The following is a 17122-nucleotide window of genomic DNA, read 5'->3' as shown; positions in this document are numbered from 1 at the left end:
CTGCACAAAACTTTATAGATTTTGGAGTGATATTTTCAAAATATTTACAAAATTATTCAAGATAAGAATGGAATCTAATACTGAAATGGTTATATTTGGAGTAATGGAAGATGGGAATAAATTGAACACATCTCAAATTTTATTTTTTAACTATGGCTTAATAATAGCAAAAAAATTAATACTTAAATTTTGGAAAAATACATCAATACCAAAGATTAAAATGTGGGTTGCAAATATGTTGGACACCGCACATCTTGAGGAAATGCGATTCCTCCTAATGGATAAATCAGACCAATTCATAACGAGTTGGTCTCTATTTGTCGTCTTCTTGGAAACATATGGTGCAACACAATTGTAAAAACTAACTGTTTCAGGACTGGACGAGGGTTGGTCAAGATTATAAACAATTATCTCCTTTTTTTTTCTTTCTTTATGTCTTATAAAGGCCCTCAGCATCCATAAGGACTCATCACACCCCTGCCACGGTCTGTTTCAACTACTTCCCTCCGGCAGACGTTACAAGGCCTTCTATGCCCGAACCTCCAGACGCAGGAACAGTTTTATCCCAAGAGCTATAGCGGCTCTGAACCGGCCCTAATGAGTGCCCCCCCACCCACCCCCTTTGGACAGTCTCCCTCAGATGGTCACGTCAATCAATTCAGCTTGCTTATTTATGTATTGTATTTGTTTACCTTTCTTGTACATCAGTGAAGCTGCACACTAAATCTCGTTGCACTGACGTGCAATGACAATAAAAGATATTATTATTATCATTATTATTATTATTCTTTTTTCTATTTTATTTTCCTCAACTATCTTCACTCATTCGTCTTTCTTCTTTTTCTTCACACACTATATATCTCACGCTTTTCTATCCTTTACTATCTAATTTATTTTTCTTATTCTAATCTTTCTTTAATATAACAAAAAAAAATAAGAAGCTGTACATAAAATGTATTATGCAAATATATATTAGGCACTTTGGTGTCATATGATTGTTCTTACTTCTAATAAAATAAAATATATATATTTTTTTTAACTAAAAAACACGGATCACACTGCGAGAGACAGTACTGGAGTCGGGTTGACCATTTCAAGATGGCGGCCGCGACGCTCAGTTACGTGCTACACCTCAGTGCATTGGATTGCGCAGAAGTGGAGTATCTTGCTCCGCTCTATGATCTTTGCTGATGTGATAGATGAGCTATATCACACACATATTGTTCAACACGGATCACACCAAAGATCCTTAGCTCTGCTAAGAGCTATAGGATCTTTGCTCCGCTCTATGATCTTTGCTCTCGTCCACCCTTTGCCCCTCCCATCCCTCCCGCCTCTTCCATCCGACCTGCCTCTCCCAGGTCTGAAGAAGGGTTTCGGCCCGAAACGTCGCCTATTTCCTTCGCTCCATAGATGCTGCTGCACCCGCTGAGTTTCTCCAGCATTTTTGTGTACCTCCTGCCTCTCCCAGGGCTCGCTTCCTCTCCGTTTCCTCGCGGACCAACCCAAAGATCTTAGAACAAGACCAACCCGCAGCTAGCTGCACGTCAGGCGAGGGCCCGAGGCTGCCGACCGGGCCTGTGTCGGCACCATGCGCGGCCTCGTCGCTGTCCTGCCCGCTCTCTCGCTCCTGCTGTTGGAGCCGGCGGAGGCTTTCGTAGGTGCGTGACCGAGAATGGTCGTGGTGTCCTGGCAACATGGGGTCAGGATCGGGTCGTTCCTGGCAACGCGGGTTGGGGGTCGTTCCTGGCAACGCGGGTTGGGGTACCGGGGGTGAGGCCCTAGGAAGGGATGTCGCCGCAATAGCGGGAGTGCAGCGAATGCGGGTTGAAGGCATTGCCTCAAAGAAGAGATTCACGACACTTTAACTACGTTTAGAAGAATGAGAGGTGATTGTAAGTGCCATGACAGGGTATATGGAAAATGCTGGAAACGGGTCACGCGACAGAATTCGTAAGAAAAGAGAAAAACAATCGAAGTTTCAAGTTAGAGACTTCATCAGAACTATGAAGGATGGAAAGGAAGTTCGTTTTAGATTGGAGAGAAAGTGGAGTTGGCATGGAGAGAACATATGTGCAGGAGAGAGTGCAGAAGAAATTTACCAATAATTTGTCTGGGTTGAACTGAGAAGCATTTTTTTTTAATTTTCAAAAATAAACTTCATTCAGAGTAAAAAAGTACACACAAAACAGGGACGGCGCTCCGGACATTCTTAGCGTCTATATATTAATTGGTGTTGTATTCGGTAGTGCTCACAATTTTCCTTAAACTGTCCCCATCCCCCTCTTGTGGCCCCATGGGGCGATATCCCTTCCCTTGTTTGAAGGGATATTACCCCAGACCCTGCCTCTTTTTTTCTAATGCCAGGGGTATCAAAACAAGATCCCCTCGGTTTAAGGTAAGATCTGAAGGTTAAGTATGCAATGAGTTATTGCTATCTGGAGAGCTGCATTGATATCCTGCCAGAGGAGATGGTGGAATTGTAGTTACTACATTTAGGAGACATTTAAATTTAAATAGGCAGAACATAGAAGGACACAATGCTAATGTGAGTGATAGATGGGAAAAGGTTTGCATGGAAATGGGTCAACGTGCCTGTTATAATGCTGTATTAGGGTCTCGACCCAAAACATCACCCATTCCTTCTCTCCAGAGTGGCTGCCTGTCCGGAGTTACGGCAGTCTATCTTCAGTTTAAACTAGCATCTGCAGTTCCTTCCTACACATTAATCTGACTCTAACAGGAAATGTCTGTGATAAAGTGAGCCAGTTGACTTAACGTGGCAGTTAAGTAGCAGTTAAAATCAGATTAAGCGTTTTAATGTTACGTCAAATCAAGTTTATTCGTCACATACACATACGAGATGTGCAGTGAAATTCGTTGCTATTTGGAAAGGATGTGGAGCTAATAAAATGAAAAATATTGAGCCAAAATAATGACAGGCAGAAATGGCCAGATGTTATATAGACAGTTGGAGTCTTTTAAAATTGTCATAAAGCAAATTGAACGATGTCCAGTTATTGCATGAAGATGTCACTGTGGTAAAAGATTAGCCATGGTTTTATTGAATAGCCTACTTCTGCTATTCATATTATTTTATTTCTCCTTTTGTAGATGGAGATCTTTTGGAAAAGACTGTGAATCTGCCTGGTGGAAGGTTTCTCATGGGCACAAACGAGGCCGACGCTAGAGATGGAGAAAACCCCATCAGAGAAGTGACTGTGAAACCATTTGCCATAGATCAGCATCCAGTCACCAATGCAGAATTTAGGTTAGAGGAATATATGAAGCTTTTAAAATTATTTGCTTTGATTAATTAATGGATAAGTGATTCTGTGACTGGGGTCAAAATATAAAGAGGAAATATCCTTATTACTTAATCACAAATATTTGTGTATGTGATAATGCTCAGAGTTGGTATAATTTCATGTATATCAATATTCCAAATGTATCTTTGGGCATTTATGTTTCACATATTTCCATCAAAAAGTGGGTTAACAAAAACATTACTGAAACAGTCAACAGAGGTCATGAATTCAAGAGAAGGAATGGGTGACGTTTCGGGTTGAAATCCATCTTCAGACCCGAAACGTCACCCATTCCTACTCTCCAGGGATGCTGCCTGTCTTGCTGAGTTACTCCAGCATTTTGTGTGTCTATCTTTAATTTAAACCAGCATCTGCAGTTCTTTCCTACTCATGAATTCACATTAAGGTGACCATCTGGCCTGTCGTGAGAGAGCATTTTAGGATCTCCCAGGAAGGGAAGGGGTGGAGGGGAGGGGTGAAGGGAGTTTAGGGGAGTGGAGGGGAGGGTAGGGGGGGTGGGAGAGAAATGGGGAAGAGAGAGGGGGGGGGGGGGGGGAAGAGACAGAGAGAGCGAAATGCAACCGTGCGTCATGCGTTCAGAATGTTCTGGAAATGAAGCGTGCGCGTCTCATGCACGAAAGCTGTTGGCAGCTCTATGGAATTCAGGGGAGCAGCCTGCCGCGTCACACATACACTAACCACCCCCCCTCTAACCATCCCCCTCCCTCTAACCATCCCCCTCCTCTCCCTCCCTCCCCTCTCTTTTCAGTTCATTTTATTCAAAGTATTCAAAAGCAAATCTCGAACCAGTATGTGGCTTTGTCAAACAGATTTTCTAAGATATTTGTTTGTCAACATGGCTTTCTGAGATATCTGCATAATAAGAGTGTAGTGAGTTTCACACACATATTATGCAGATATCGTTAAACACTGTTTGACAAACAGTGTGGAGAAAGAGGGTGTAACTTTCTGTGTTGCTTTGATTCCTTTTATTGAAGGTTTTGTGCTGCGCAGGGTGCAGACTCTGAGAAAGCCTTGCAGTTAAGGCAACGTGTGTCTTAGTTTACAACTGAGTATAGCTTATACATTCCACATTATCAAACACCTACTTTCAGTCATGTATACCAGGAGACATTGGATGTACTCTATGGTGATACGATATAGTAGATTATCAGTCTGTAATCATTATTTAGTTCGACACTTTTCAATCTGTTGCAGAGCATTTATCAGATCACAGAAGTACAAAACAGAAGCAGAATCATTTGGCTGGAGTTTTGTCTTTGAAGACTTTGTTTCAGAAGAACTGAAAAGCAAAGTGACACAAAAAATCGAGGTGTAGTAACTTCTCCTTTATTCTCTCTACTAAATAGGATTTTGACATTGTGCACAAAAATATTATTATGGGGAGGAATAAACCAGATAGAAATATGTGTTTAAAGATTAGAGCTGGATAGGTATTGACTGGTAGGGAAAGTAGGGCTTTAACTCCTGATATGATATTGGATAGGGTCCTTTATTCAGCACCTCTCATTATGGAGCAACATAAAAAGTCTGGTGTAGAAATACATTTTCCTATATTTCCCCCAGTCAGTAATGCTGAACCTACTCCATAGCATGTTACTCCACCTCTGAAATTCAAGCACAAATGGGCAATTTCCAAGCAATTCTATAATTGATGCAAAATAGCAGATACTAGAAATCAGAAACAAAATCAATCTGCTTTAAATATGCAGCAGATCAGACTGCATTCTGTAAGGAGAGAATGTTTCTGGTCAAAGGGACTTGATCAGAATCCACAAAATGCTGCCTTACCTTCTGAGTATTTCCAATAAATACTCTGCACAAAGCTGGGCTAGTGGGAGCAGATTTTGGTGCAGCTGAAGAGTTATAGGAAGACCAAATATGCAGTTTGGACTAAATCAGATAAAATACAGTGGAGGGAAAATATTGAAAAGAAAATATTAGATGTATTCAATTAAAGGTATCAAATTTAACATGAGAAGGACCTGGAAGTATCAAAGGACTCAACACTTTGGATATTAAATGATTGCAGAGTACAAATAAACAAAGTAAATAAAGGTCTCAGCCACATTGTCAGAACAGGACACTGCAATCCAGTGGCCACCATGCTGAAGCTGCACAATAGTTCTTGATTCTAGTCATTGCGATACAAGGGAAATTTAAGGATGGAATCTCATTGTCGCACTTTTCCATAATTCATTTCAATTGCCTTGTGTTAAATGTCATTTTGTGGATTCCTAAAAGTAATCCAGCTCATAGGACATAAACCAGACACATCCAGCAGTCTGGAGCTGGGAAACTGCCAGTTTACCATCTAGGCAGCCAGCTGCAGGATCCGCTCGGCTTTGGTGGTGAGTCCTTATTGTGATGACTCCCTGCCTGACTGCATGAACTTGGGTCGCTAATGGAGACGGAATGATCTGGACATTCACACTGTGAGGAGATCAGCCAGACCATACAGTTAACCTCTTTTTAGACCACAGCAGTGTTAACCTTAGGTGGTATCCTGCTCAGACCACAGCAGAGTTAATCTCCAATGGTGCCCTGCCCAGAACATAGCAGAGCTATCCAGCGCCCTGATGAGGTCCCAACCAGTCTAACTAATTTTGACAGAGACTTCAACCGATAGAAACTTAATTAATATCACAAATGCTTTAAATAATCTTTAAAAATCAAACAATAAAAAAACCCAATGAAACCACATTAGAGAACCAATGTAATTAAAAGATTTAAATAAATAAAGCAAATTAACTTCTTGCCATTTGATCTAGATGTCGTGGGATTCCCTGAAGGGGTTAGTATTCATTCACCAGGTCTGGTTGGTGTTGGAATTGGAGAGAGTGATTCCCAGTGATTCCACTTAGAACAGAAGGGCAGGTGCGCCAACATGTGTCACTCTGCTTGTTCTGATTTATAATAGGTCCACATAACTCCAGGGCACTTGAGCAGCTGCTGAACATTGGTGTTTCATTTCAGAATCGCTGGCTGCAACCAATTTAGGTCAGCCCTGTGCTAAAATACTCGGTGGTCATTGTTCAAAGTTATATCTTTATTAAATGTATGTCACGTGCATTACTTCTGCATCCAAAGTAATTTTAGGTATTGTGTTCATTGAATGACATTTTGTTGTTTCAGTCTGCTCCTTGGTGGCTGCCTATTGAAAGAGCTTTTTGGCGACAGGTGAGGTTTTAGAATCTTAAACAATGAAAGACAAGATTTTTCCTGTTTAAAATCTATTGCATTCTTTTGAGAGTTGTATATTTATTGAAGCAATGTAACAGAGCTAACGAATGTTGATACCTGTTACTTGAGAAGAAATAATAATCATAGAGCATGAAACCAGGCCCTTCGGCCCTAGCCATCCCTGTCGACCCAGATGCTCCATTTTAGCCAAGAGTTCATAGTGTTTAATTGTCATATGTAATAACAATGGAACAATAACATTATTTCTAGCAATAATATAACGAGTCTGTAAATGCAATACACACAGATAATATATAATAAATTAGGAAATATAAATTAATAACCGATACTAGTGCAAAGAAAATGCACATTTCTTTATGCAACTAAAGACACTCTGCTTTAATCGTTGAGGTTAGTGTTTAGTGTTCAAAAACGTAATGCTTGTTGTGAAGAAGCTATTGCTGAACATGTTCACTGTTTCAGACTCTTATTCCTTCTTCCTAATGGCAGGATTGAAATGAGAGTGTGACTAGGCGGATTTGGATCTATAATGATGTTGGTTGCCTTTTTGAGGCTTGCCTCGTATAGATTCAATTTTGGAAAGGTCAGAACATCTGACGGACCAGGCAGTGTCTAACACTATTGACCAAATCCCATTTGCCCGTCTTTTGCCCATATCTCTCTCAATCCTTCCAATCCATTTATCTGACCAACTGTCTTTTAAAGGCATAATATTCCTTCGCTCTATAGATGCTGCCTCACCCGCTGAGTTTCTCCAGCATTTTTGTCTACCTTTGATGTTTCCAGCATCTGCAGTTCTTTCTTAAACAACTGGCTTTTAAATGTGTCATTATATCTGCCTTGACCATTTTCACTGGTAGCTAATTCCATATACTCACCACCCTCCGTGTGGAAAGGTTGCTCCGCTGGCTCCTACTAAATCAGTAGTACTGGCCACCGAGGAGCACCATCTTCCAATCTAGAAAACAGCCATCTCTGACCACTGTCTTTAAACCATTTTTTAAATTCCTGTTGTCAATACAAACTATTTATTTAATTGTTTGGGCATCAATTTTGCCAAATGGGTTTTATGCAGGTCTTTATTGATTTCAGAAAATCCATGTAGAGAGCATCTACTGAATTCGCTTAATTAACCTCTGCGTCTTCAACAAAAATTAAGTCAGGTTAGTCAAACACAACTTGCTTTTAATAGATCCATGCTGGTTATCTTTTATTGACTCAAATTTCTTTAAATGTTTCGTAATTATTTCCCCAAATATTTCAATTGTCAAGATTTTAAGAATAAGGAGTAAGCCATTTAGAATGGAGATGAGGAAACACTTTTTCTCGCAGAGAGTGGTCAGTGTGGAATTCTCTGCCTCAGAGGGCGGCGGAGGCAGGTTCTCTGGATGCTTTCAAGACAGAGCTAGATAGGGCTCTTAAAAATAGCGTAGTCAGGGGATATGGGGAGAAGGCAGGAACGGGGTACTGATTGCGGATGATCAGCCATGATCACATTGAATAGCGGTGCTGGCTCGAAAGGCCGAATGCACTGTAGTTACTCCCCCCAGATTACTTTGACAGATCCTCCCAAATCATGATATTCACCACCAAAAAGCATATGGCTTCTGCAGATACCCCCCCCAAACTACCTTCCTTCCTTCCTGACTTGCCTATCCTTCATTGTCAATGCATCAAAGTCCTACCACTCCTTTATTGCCTATCCTTCATTGTCAATGCATCAAAGTCCTACCACTCCTTTACCAACAATAAATGTTGGCCTTGCCAGTGATACACAGTGGATGAATGAATAAAAAATGAACTGTAGGGTTGATATCAGGCCATACATTTGTACACAAGGAACGTGGTGGCTTGTGGTGTAAGTGTTAACTTCACCAATCTGGAGCAAATTGTCATAGCTGTAATCCTAAACTGAGCACACTGAGCAGACAGGATGAAGTAACTACTGGGATGTATGCACGTCATGGGCTATCTTGTTAGCAAAGATACTGCAAGGATGCACAAAGAGGAGGATGAAAATCAAAGCCGGTTTTAGGAATACATAATGACATTTTAAATTAATGTGAAATTTGTGATTTTACTGTGAAGTTAATAACCTGTATACGCTACTCGTGATTCTTATGAATATTCAGGTTGCATTACAATTATTTTTAGCCATCGGGCCCTGGCTCTGGAATTAAAGATAAAATGGATAATCCAGTGGTGCAGGTGAGCTGGACTGATGCCACAGTCTACTGCCAGTGGAAGGGTTTACGGTTACCCACTGAGGAAGAGTGGGAATTTGCTGCTCGGGGAGGTCTGGAAGGTATGATCTCACAACAATGACACTGATATTATTTGGAGTTTGTTCAATTGGATGTTCCCAATTTCACCGGAAACTAGACTTAGCGATTCATGATCTTGTGATCACGGATAAAAAGCAGAAACTGGTGGAAATTACTTTGCAGTTCCTGCAGCGTCTGTAGAAAGGAAAAGAGAGTTAATGATTCAGATCAAAGACATTCCATTGGAACTGGGTTTAAAGATGCTGACAAAAGAAGGAAGGGAAAACTTATGATGAGATGGAGGTCTGTGGAAATGAAGTGACGATGAAGAGTGGATAAGGTTTAGCGAAAAAAGTGCTAAACAGGTTAGAGAATAAGAAAATAAACTTGGAGAAGACAAATAAAAAATTGAAATAAAATTGACAATGCTGAAGGACTCACCAGGTCAGGCAGCATTTGTGATGAAAGAAGTTGACCCAACATGGCAGATTGATGAAAGATATTCAGAACAATCATTGGCCTGTGGCAGAAATTTTACTTAACTATATTTTGTGCCCCACTGTTCCAGCATTTACAGTTGAATTTATTTTCTGCTGGCAATTTCCACGTGGATATTTAAGCAAAATTCAAGAGCACTTAATGCAATAGGCGAAGTCAGAGGATATATTGGTGAATCTTGTCCTTGCTGGTAAGACTGGAATTCTACAGGTATTATAAGTGCAAATATTTAAGGAGAACACAGATAGTTGGATGAACAATATCGTAAGAGTAGCCAATTTGGATTTCCATTGTACTGACTGGAATTGCCATAGTGCAAAGGGTTTTCAAGGGGTGGAATTTGTTAAATATGTCCAGAAAATAATTCTCAAACAGTATGAAGAAGGTTCTACAGTGCAGGAGGCAACACTGAGCTGTGTGTTAGGAAATGAGACCGGGCAAGTGAAGGGTCAGTGGGTAGCACTTCTGGACCAATTATAAGAATTGCATTAGTTTTAAGATAGTTATGGGAGAAGATAGGACTGGTTTACAAATCAATGTCCTAAATTGGGATAAGGCAAGTTTTGATGGAACTGACAGGAATACGTAAAGGTTAATTGGGAGAAAATATTTGCAGGAAAAGGGACGCAGCAAGTGAAAAGGCTTTAAAAAGGGGTGAGGGAAGAGGTTTAGGTAATGGATGAAATGCGATTGAGGGCTTCATTGACTGCCGAGGGGGAGAGCCTTGCCTTGAATGCACCTCCTTCCATTTAGTCTCTTGTATGGATGCTTCATTTTCTCTTGGTTTCTCTGATTCTGCCACGTCTATTTTTTAGTTGGGGCATTGTGCTCCAGGACGTATGAAGTGTCCTCTTTATTCAGGAAATGTGGCTTGCCTTCTTCTATGATTCATGCAGCCCACTCACCCCTTTCCCGCTTTCTCTGCCTGCCCCCCTCCCCCAAATGCCATATAATCAACAGTAACCTATTTTGCAAATTGCATCTGTGATGTTTGTTCCTTGGGACCCTTTTAAGGGCTGGAGTATGAGATTGCAGTTGCCTTGTTCAGTGTCAACAACTGCATGAGGTTCCCTGGGAATTTTTCAGCATTACACTCGTTACTACAAGGCAGCATTTGGGAACAAGATGCATTTGTATTGTTGAAGGATAATTGCTACGAAATATTGTGTGCCTCCAGCATTTGATAGCAGCTCCGCTGATGCCTGCAATTATGTTTAACACTTTGATAGGAGAATGTGAATATCCAAGCCATGCAACTGAGTCTACAATTTAAACACTAAATTCTCTCATCTCTGATTTCAGGTAGAGTGTATCCATGGGGAAATAAGTTTCAGCCCAATCGCACAAACCTTTGGCAGGTAACGTGTTTTGAATAATTTTAACAGTACAGGTTGAACACCGATGCGTCTCCTCACTCCACTGCTGTGTAAATTTTTGGTGGTGCAATGTAGTTCAATCTGTCTGTAAACCCTCAGATTCAACAGCAGCAACAGATTATCAGGCTGGCTGGTGGATGGAGTGATAGGTGTATTTGATGGTGGTGGTGTAATGGTCAAGAGTGTTGGCATTCCAAGGTGCAAGAGACATGCTGATGCTGTTTGGGTAAGTTGAAATGTGAGCTTATCCATTTTTACAGAAAGAAAAAGATAAATGTTGTGAGATTATTAAATATCACAGGGCAGTGAGAACTGAATGTCCTCTTACAAGAAATGCATAAAGGAAGTGCAGAGATGCAGTGGGTAATCAGCAAGTCAAAAGAAATGTTGCCTTTATTATGAGGGTTGATGAATTGCACGAGTAAGGAAATCTTGCCTCTGGTTCTTCCGCGTGCTGGTGAGGTCACGGCCAGAGAACAGACAATAGTTTGCTGATGTATCGAAGGGAGGATGTGTTTGCAATGAAATCAGTTCAGAATAGGTTTACAAGATTGATCCTGGGCTGAAGAGCCTGTGAGGAACAATTGAACAAATGGGCTTGTCATAAGAATGAGGTATGTTCAAGAAGGAACTGCAGATGCTGGAAAATCGAAGGTAGACAAAATTGCTGGAGAAACTCAGGGGTGCGGCAGCATCTATGGAGCGAAGGAAATAGGCAACGTTTCGGGTCGAAACCCTTCTTCAGACATTTTGTCTACCATAAGAATGAAGTACACACCAGTTTCTGAGAGACTTGGTAGAGTGAGCGATTCCTTTGCTTATGGAGTCTGTAAACAAGTGAACATAGTTTCATGGTGAAAACATCACCACTTTAGATCTGTCGGGGAGTTTCTTCTATTTGAGCATTATGATTCTGTGATTCTCTGCCCCAGAAATCTGAAGGTCCAGGGTGAGGAATTCATTATTGTTGGGTTCTAAATTCCCCAAATACTGTTAGCCTTTAACAAATTTGTGGCAAACAGTTTCCTGCTGACATTGTTGCCTGCAAGTATCAGGTTTATCATCTCCTTGAATGCTTCCAGTCCTGTTGGTCTCTGTACACATAAAGACATTGGCCAGAGCTTCCAACACTTCTGTCTTTGTGTCCTTCCCCTCTGCATCAGGTGCTGTTTCTACTTGAAAATTGCCAACTTCTCGAAGCATTCCTATTTAATTGTATCTGTTTTTCCCTTCCAAGTGTTGACAAATCCTTCCCCTCAGACTCCTTTCCACCAACCTCCTTACTACCAATGCTGGCTCACAGCTCAATAATTGCCCTACTTCTCTCCAGTCATCTGGAGCCATGCCTCAGCCAGAGCCCTAGCAATCTCTTCCCTTGCCTTATCTTTGCTTTGACTGCATTCACACTGTGTTTTTGATTTTCTGTTTTTGGATTGAATTCTGTTTTTAATTTGTGTCTCTGTGATGTCTTTATTACTTGTTATATTCCGATTATATGTTATTCCGATTACTATGTAAGGTGACCTTGAGATGTCTGAAAGGCGCCCATTAAATAAAATTTATTATTATTATTATTTTAAGGTTAATTGGGTAAAAAATGACTTCCCATTGTGTATCGTGGATATTATTTGCATTTCAGTCTTCCAATCTTCTTTCTGATATGTTTATTACAGGGAAAATTTCCAGAACAGGACACAGCAGAAGATGGTTATCATGGTGTATCCCCTGTGAATGCATTTCCACCACAGAATCACTATGGTAAGGTGTGATTCACTCTCTGTGCCTACATTTTCACAAACGTCCACAAAGTGGTTCTGTCTCACCAAATCTTTGCTCATCATTTTACAAAACCTCCCTAACTTGTTATGTTGTTCTATCTCATCCAGATGAAGGACTCAAAACATCTATTTCTCCATATCTCCCCACAGATGCTGCCTGGCCCTTCTGCAATTTATTATTTCTGCTCAAGATTCCAGTATCTTCAGTCCCTTTGAGTCTTCTTCAGGAGTTATTTTATTGCCCACAACCTCCCTCTACCACTTCTTAAACATAAACATTTTATTTAAATGAAATGTATTGAAGTTGTAATATATGCATTTATTTTTAGTTAAAGTTGTCATTATTTTACACGTATGAAATTCATGTTTTCCTGGCTGTGTGATTGAAATACAAATAATTGAGTTTGAAAATGATGTTCAATATCGAGTAATGTGGCCTGTTTGGTGCTGTGTTATTCAAAGACTTTCTATGACACTAGTGTTTGTACACTTTGCTTAGGCATCTATGACATGCTGGGAAATACATGGGAATGGACTGAATCGGAGTACGTTCCAGCAGGCCCACCGGTAAAGGTTGAATCTCAGAAGATTTACGTTCTGCGTGGATCCTCATGGATTGACAGTGTGGATGGACTTGTGAATCATAAAGCACGGGTCACAAGCAGGTAAAACACAATGCAATCACAATGCTGCCCTGTCACAGGTATATTTCTTGATCGTTTACACTCCTTTTCCCTGCCAGTTTCTCAAAGGTGCTAAATGTGTCTGGAATTTCTTGAGCGTCAGGTAACCTTTGGCACTTAACTGTGTTAACAATGTCAGATGATTTGAAGTACCTGTATTGCCATTGAACTTGTATACCCCCAAATTCATTTGATTTTCTTTCAGATTATCTAAACTATTTTCAATTTAACTGTTGGGTAACGTGAGGTAGCTCGACAAGGCCAAATTTTGTCAAATGCAGGAGCTGCCTTTTGTATTTGGCTCCACATGTATTACATACTCTTGGCCTTGTTTCATTTATTTTTTTGGATTAATTTCCCTTGAGAAGATGGGGCTAAACTGTGTTTTGAATCATGTGAAGGTGCCCCCATTACAGCATCTGGTAGGCTGTTCCAGCTTGTTGCTAATTGCTGATGTAAGGAAGGGCGAGGCGATAGATCAGAATAGGTCAGGACTAGGGGAGGGAGGTGTTCTCAGGTGCCAGGTGTCCCTATTTTTCCAGGCTGCAGAAGTTGTGGGCTTGGACATGATTATCGAGGAGGTCTCAGTAAAAGTTGTATCCAGTGCATACAGCAGCCACAGGGTGCTGAGGATGGACAGAATAAATGTATGGTGAAAAATGAAATGCTAATCGAACATCCCACCCTGTGCTGCAGAGTTGAGCTGCCTGAACGTTAGCAGAAATGTTCTTGTCCCTCCAGGTGAGTGGAGGGTGTTCCATCACACATTTCTAACTTGTCCTGCAGATGATAGAGTGGCAAAGGGTAATCGGGTGAAGGGTCACTTGTCACAGAATTTCACCTGGAACGTCAACCTGCATTAGATTTTGTATATCCGGTGTGGATATGCATTCGCTCTGACTCCAAGGCAAGGGTGCACTGAGTCACAGACGATACTGTCAGTCTCTGCACATCCTCGAGATGGACTCCTACATTAAAATAAGTAGTAGCATGTACTCCTAGTACCACGGCTCTGGTTAGATGGGTAACTATCCTGCACAAATCATTTCAATAAGTTGCAGCTCAGAAGATTACACTCTGCACTTCTGTGGACTTAGGTTCTGTAGGACATAAAATGGCAGCAGCAAACTAACTGACATCTTTGTTTTTAGAATGGGAAACACCGCAGACTCAGCTTCCGATAACCTGGGATTCCGATGCGCTAAAAGCCTGGCTCCATCTAACCATAAACAAAAAGGAAAGAATAAAACTGAACTCTGAAAGGTGTAATTTTAAAGCAATTGGTGAAATGTCAGCGGGCCAATTTTGGGTGTCACACAGATTGAAATTGAACATGTATCTCAAGTATCTCTTTCAACTATCTCCTTCAAGTATCCTTCATATTTAATAAATAAGTATATCTTTCTTTCATATTTGATAAACATTTTGACATATTAAATAAATTGAATTTTGTTTGACTACCTGAAGAATCGTCATTGTTTCAGAAACTGTTGTAACAAATTAGTATTCATTCTTGGCTGTAAACTGAATTTCCTGTTCTAGAGACCTAACAAATGATGCTGTGATTTACATTCCTAATTCCTGGCACTTTATCTTGCAATTGGTGGAAATGCAATACTTGTTCTTGCACCCCCTCTCTCACCATCACCCAGAGATCGAAACAGTCCTTTCAGGTGACACCTCTTCCAACCTTGTCTGTTGCATTCAGTGGTCCCGATATGATTAATGTAGATTAGGCGACCAATTTGCTGAGCAGCTGCTCTCTGCAATGACCAATCTGCTCCCCACTGCAAGGCAGTTCATTTACACTTCCCTTTCCCACGTCAACCTGTCTGTCCTCGGCCTTCTCCACTGCCAGGGTGAAGCCCAATGCAAACCAAAGAAACATCATCTCATAATTCCACCTGGGTGGTCTACAACCCAATGGTATGAACATTGAATATTCCAATTTTAATTAACCCTCACCCCAGATGTGCTTTCCCCACTCCTCCTTCCAATCCTCTTCTAGTCTTCCCAGTTTCATCTTCACACTCTCCTTTTTTCACATCCATTCTTCTTGCATGACTGGGCCAGTTGGTTGATATTGCAGAAGGAGTTTAATTCGGATGTGTGGAGTATTTTGGTAGGACAAACTAGAGGAGTACTCACACGGTAAATAGAAGGGCCTTGGTGAATGTTGTAGAACAGAATGTTTTAGAGGCCGATGCATATTTTCATGAAAGTGGAGACGCAGGTAGACAGGGTAGTACAGAAGGTGTTTGGCGTGCTTCCCTTAATAGGTGAGTGTATTGAGACAAGAAGAGCGACATAGCAAATGATTTGAATAAATAATAATAAGTGATAATAAGTGTCCGGGGGGTGGGGGGGTGATTGGCAGTCACCGAGGTACCGAGGTCAAATCATGAGGGGCATTGATAAATTGATTAGCCACAGTCTTTCCCTCATGGTAGGGAAGTCTAAAATTAGTAGGCATGAGTTTAAGATACGAGGGGAAAGATTTAAATGGGACTTGACAGGTAACTTTTTCACAAAGAAGATAGAAGGAATGAGCTGCCAGAGGGAATGGTAGAGATGTGTACAAATACAGCATTTAAGACACTTGACAAGATACATGAACAGGAAAGGTTAATGGTGATATGGGCCAGGCGCAGGAAAGTGGGAGGAGCTTGGTGAGACAACGTGATTGGGACGGTGCCTGTTTCTGAGTTACAGTGCCCTCCATAATGTTTGAGACAAAGATCCATCATTTATTTATTTGCCTCTGTACTCCACAATTTGAGATATGTAATAGAAAAAATCACATGTGGTTAAAGTGCACATTGTTAGATTTTAATAAAGGCCATTTTTATACATTTTGGTTTCACCATGTAGAAATTACAGCAGTTTATACTTAGTCCTCCCATTTCAAGGCACCATAATGTTTGCGACGCAGCAATGTAATGTAAATGAAAGTAGTATTTTGTTGCATATCCTTTGCATGCAATAACTGCTTGAAGTCTGTGATTCATGGACATCATCAGTTGCTGACTGTCTTCTCTTGTGATTTTGTGCCAGGCCTGTATTGCAGCCATCTTTAGCTTGTGCTCGTTTTGGGGGCTAGTCACCTTCAGTATTCTCTTCAGCATATAAAAGGCATCCTCAATTGGGTTCAGATCCTAAGCTTTGGATCTGTCGGACAGGTGTTTGGGGATTTTTCTTTATTAAAGAGAGAATTCTTGTGTCATCAGCTGTGGAGGTCTTCCTTGGCCTGCCAGCCCCTTTGTGATTAGTAAGCTCACCAGTGCTCTCTTTCTTCTTAATGATGTTCCAAACAGTTGATTTTGGTAAGCCTAAAGTTTGATTGATGTCTCCTAACTGTTTTATTTGTGTTTCGGTCTCTTAATGGCTCCTTTGACTTTCAATGACACAACTTTGGTCCTCATGTTGATAAACAGCAATAAACGTTTCCAAAGGTGGTGGAAAGTGGAGAAAAGACTAGGTGCTGAGAGCTCTCTTATTCCTGCATTAAGGTGGCAATTAAACACACCTAGGCAATTACAAACATCTGTGAAGCCATGTGTCCAAAAGGGGGGACGATGTATAAACACAGCTGTAATTTCTACACAGTGAAACCAAATTGTATAAAAATGGCCTTTATTAAAATCTGACAATGTGCACTTTAACCACATGTGATTTTTTTTTCTATTACAAATCTCAAATTGTGGAGCACAGAGGCAAATAAATAAAATTATGGGTCCTTGTTCAAACATTATGGAGGGCACTGTACATCATTTATTACATCCCTCAGCATCTATTACATCCTTCAGCATCCTTTGGAGAGTAATCCCAACCGGTACAGTCCATCCTTATAACTCAAATCCTCCAGTCCTTGTAACATCCTTGTGAATCTTTTCTGTACCCTCTAGCTAAATTTGATCTTTGATTGCAATGTATTATAAATAGGGGGAATTATCCAAAAGACTGGGATTACCAATTGGGATTCCACACATC

General features: G+C 40.8%; 1 protein-coding gene across 3 annotated transcripts; it reads left to right on the top strand.

The window, feature by feature from the left end:
• Positions 1 to 1520: 1520 nt before the first annotated feature.
• LOC116989184 (inactive C-alpha-formylglycine-generating enzyme 2-like) lies at positions 1521 to 14592 on the top strand. 3 transcript variants are annotated; one of them, XM_033046413.1, is made up of 9 exons: positions 1521 to 1661; positions 3115 to 3271; positions 4527 to 4641; positions 6465 to 6509; positions 8688 to 8838; positions 10598 to 10653; positions 12345 to 12429; positions 12949 to 13114; positions 14284 to 14592. In XM_033046413.1, exons 1-9 carry the CDS (start codon positions 1592 to 1594, stop codon positions 14390 to 14392), a joined length of 954 nt encoding a protein of 317 aa, XP_032902304.1. In that variant the 5' UTR covers positions 1521 to 1591; the 3' UTR covers positions 14393 to 14592. The 3 variants fall into 3 exon arrangements, with proteins under 3 accessions (XP_032902304.1, XP_032902306.1, XP_032902305.1); XM_033046415.1 differs by having other exon boundaries at positions 1582 to 1692; XM_033046414.1 differs by lacking the exon at positions 1521 to 1661 and adding an exon at positions 1868 to 1889.
• The last annotated feature ends 2530 nt before the right edge of the window (positions 14593 to 17122 follow it).

This window comes from Amblyraja radiata, chromosome 28 (assembly GCF_010909765.2).
Source record: "Amblyraja radiata isolate CabotCenter1 chromosome 28, sAmbRad1.1.pri, whole genome shotgun sequence".
In the NCBI taxonomy this organism is placed as follows: domain Eukaryota; kingdom Metazoa; phylum Chordata; class Chondrichthyes; order Rajiformes; family Rajidae; genus Amblyraja; species Amblyraja radiata.
Note: the sequence above shows the minus strand (reverse complement) of the source record. Positions and strands in the feature narration are given on the sequence as shown.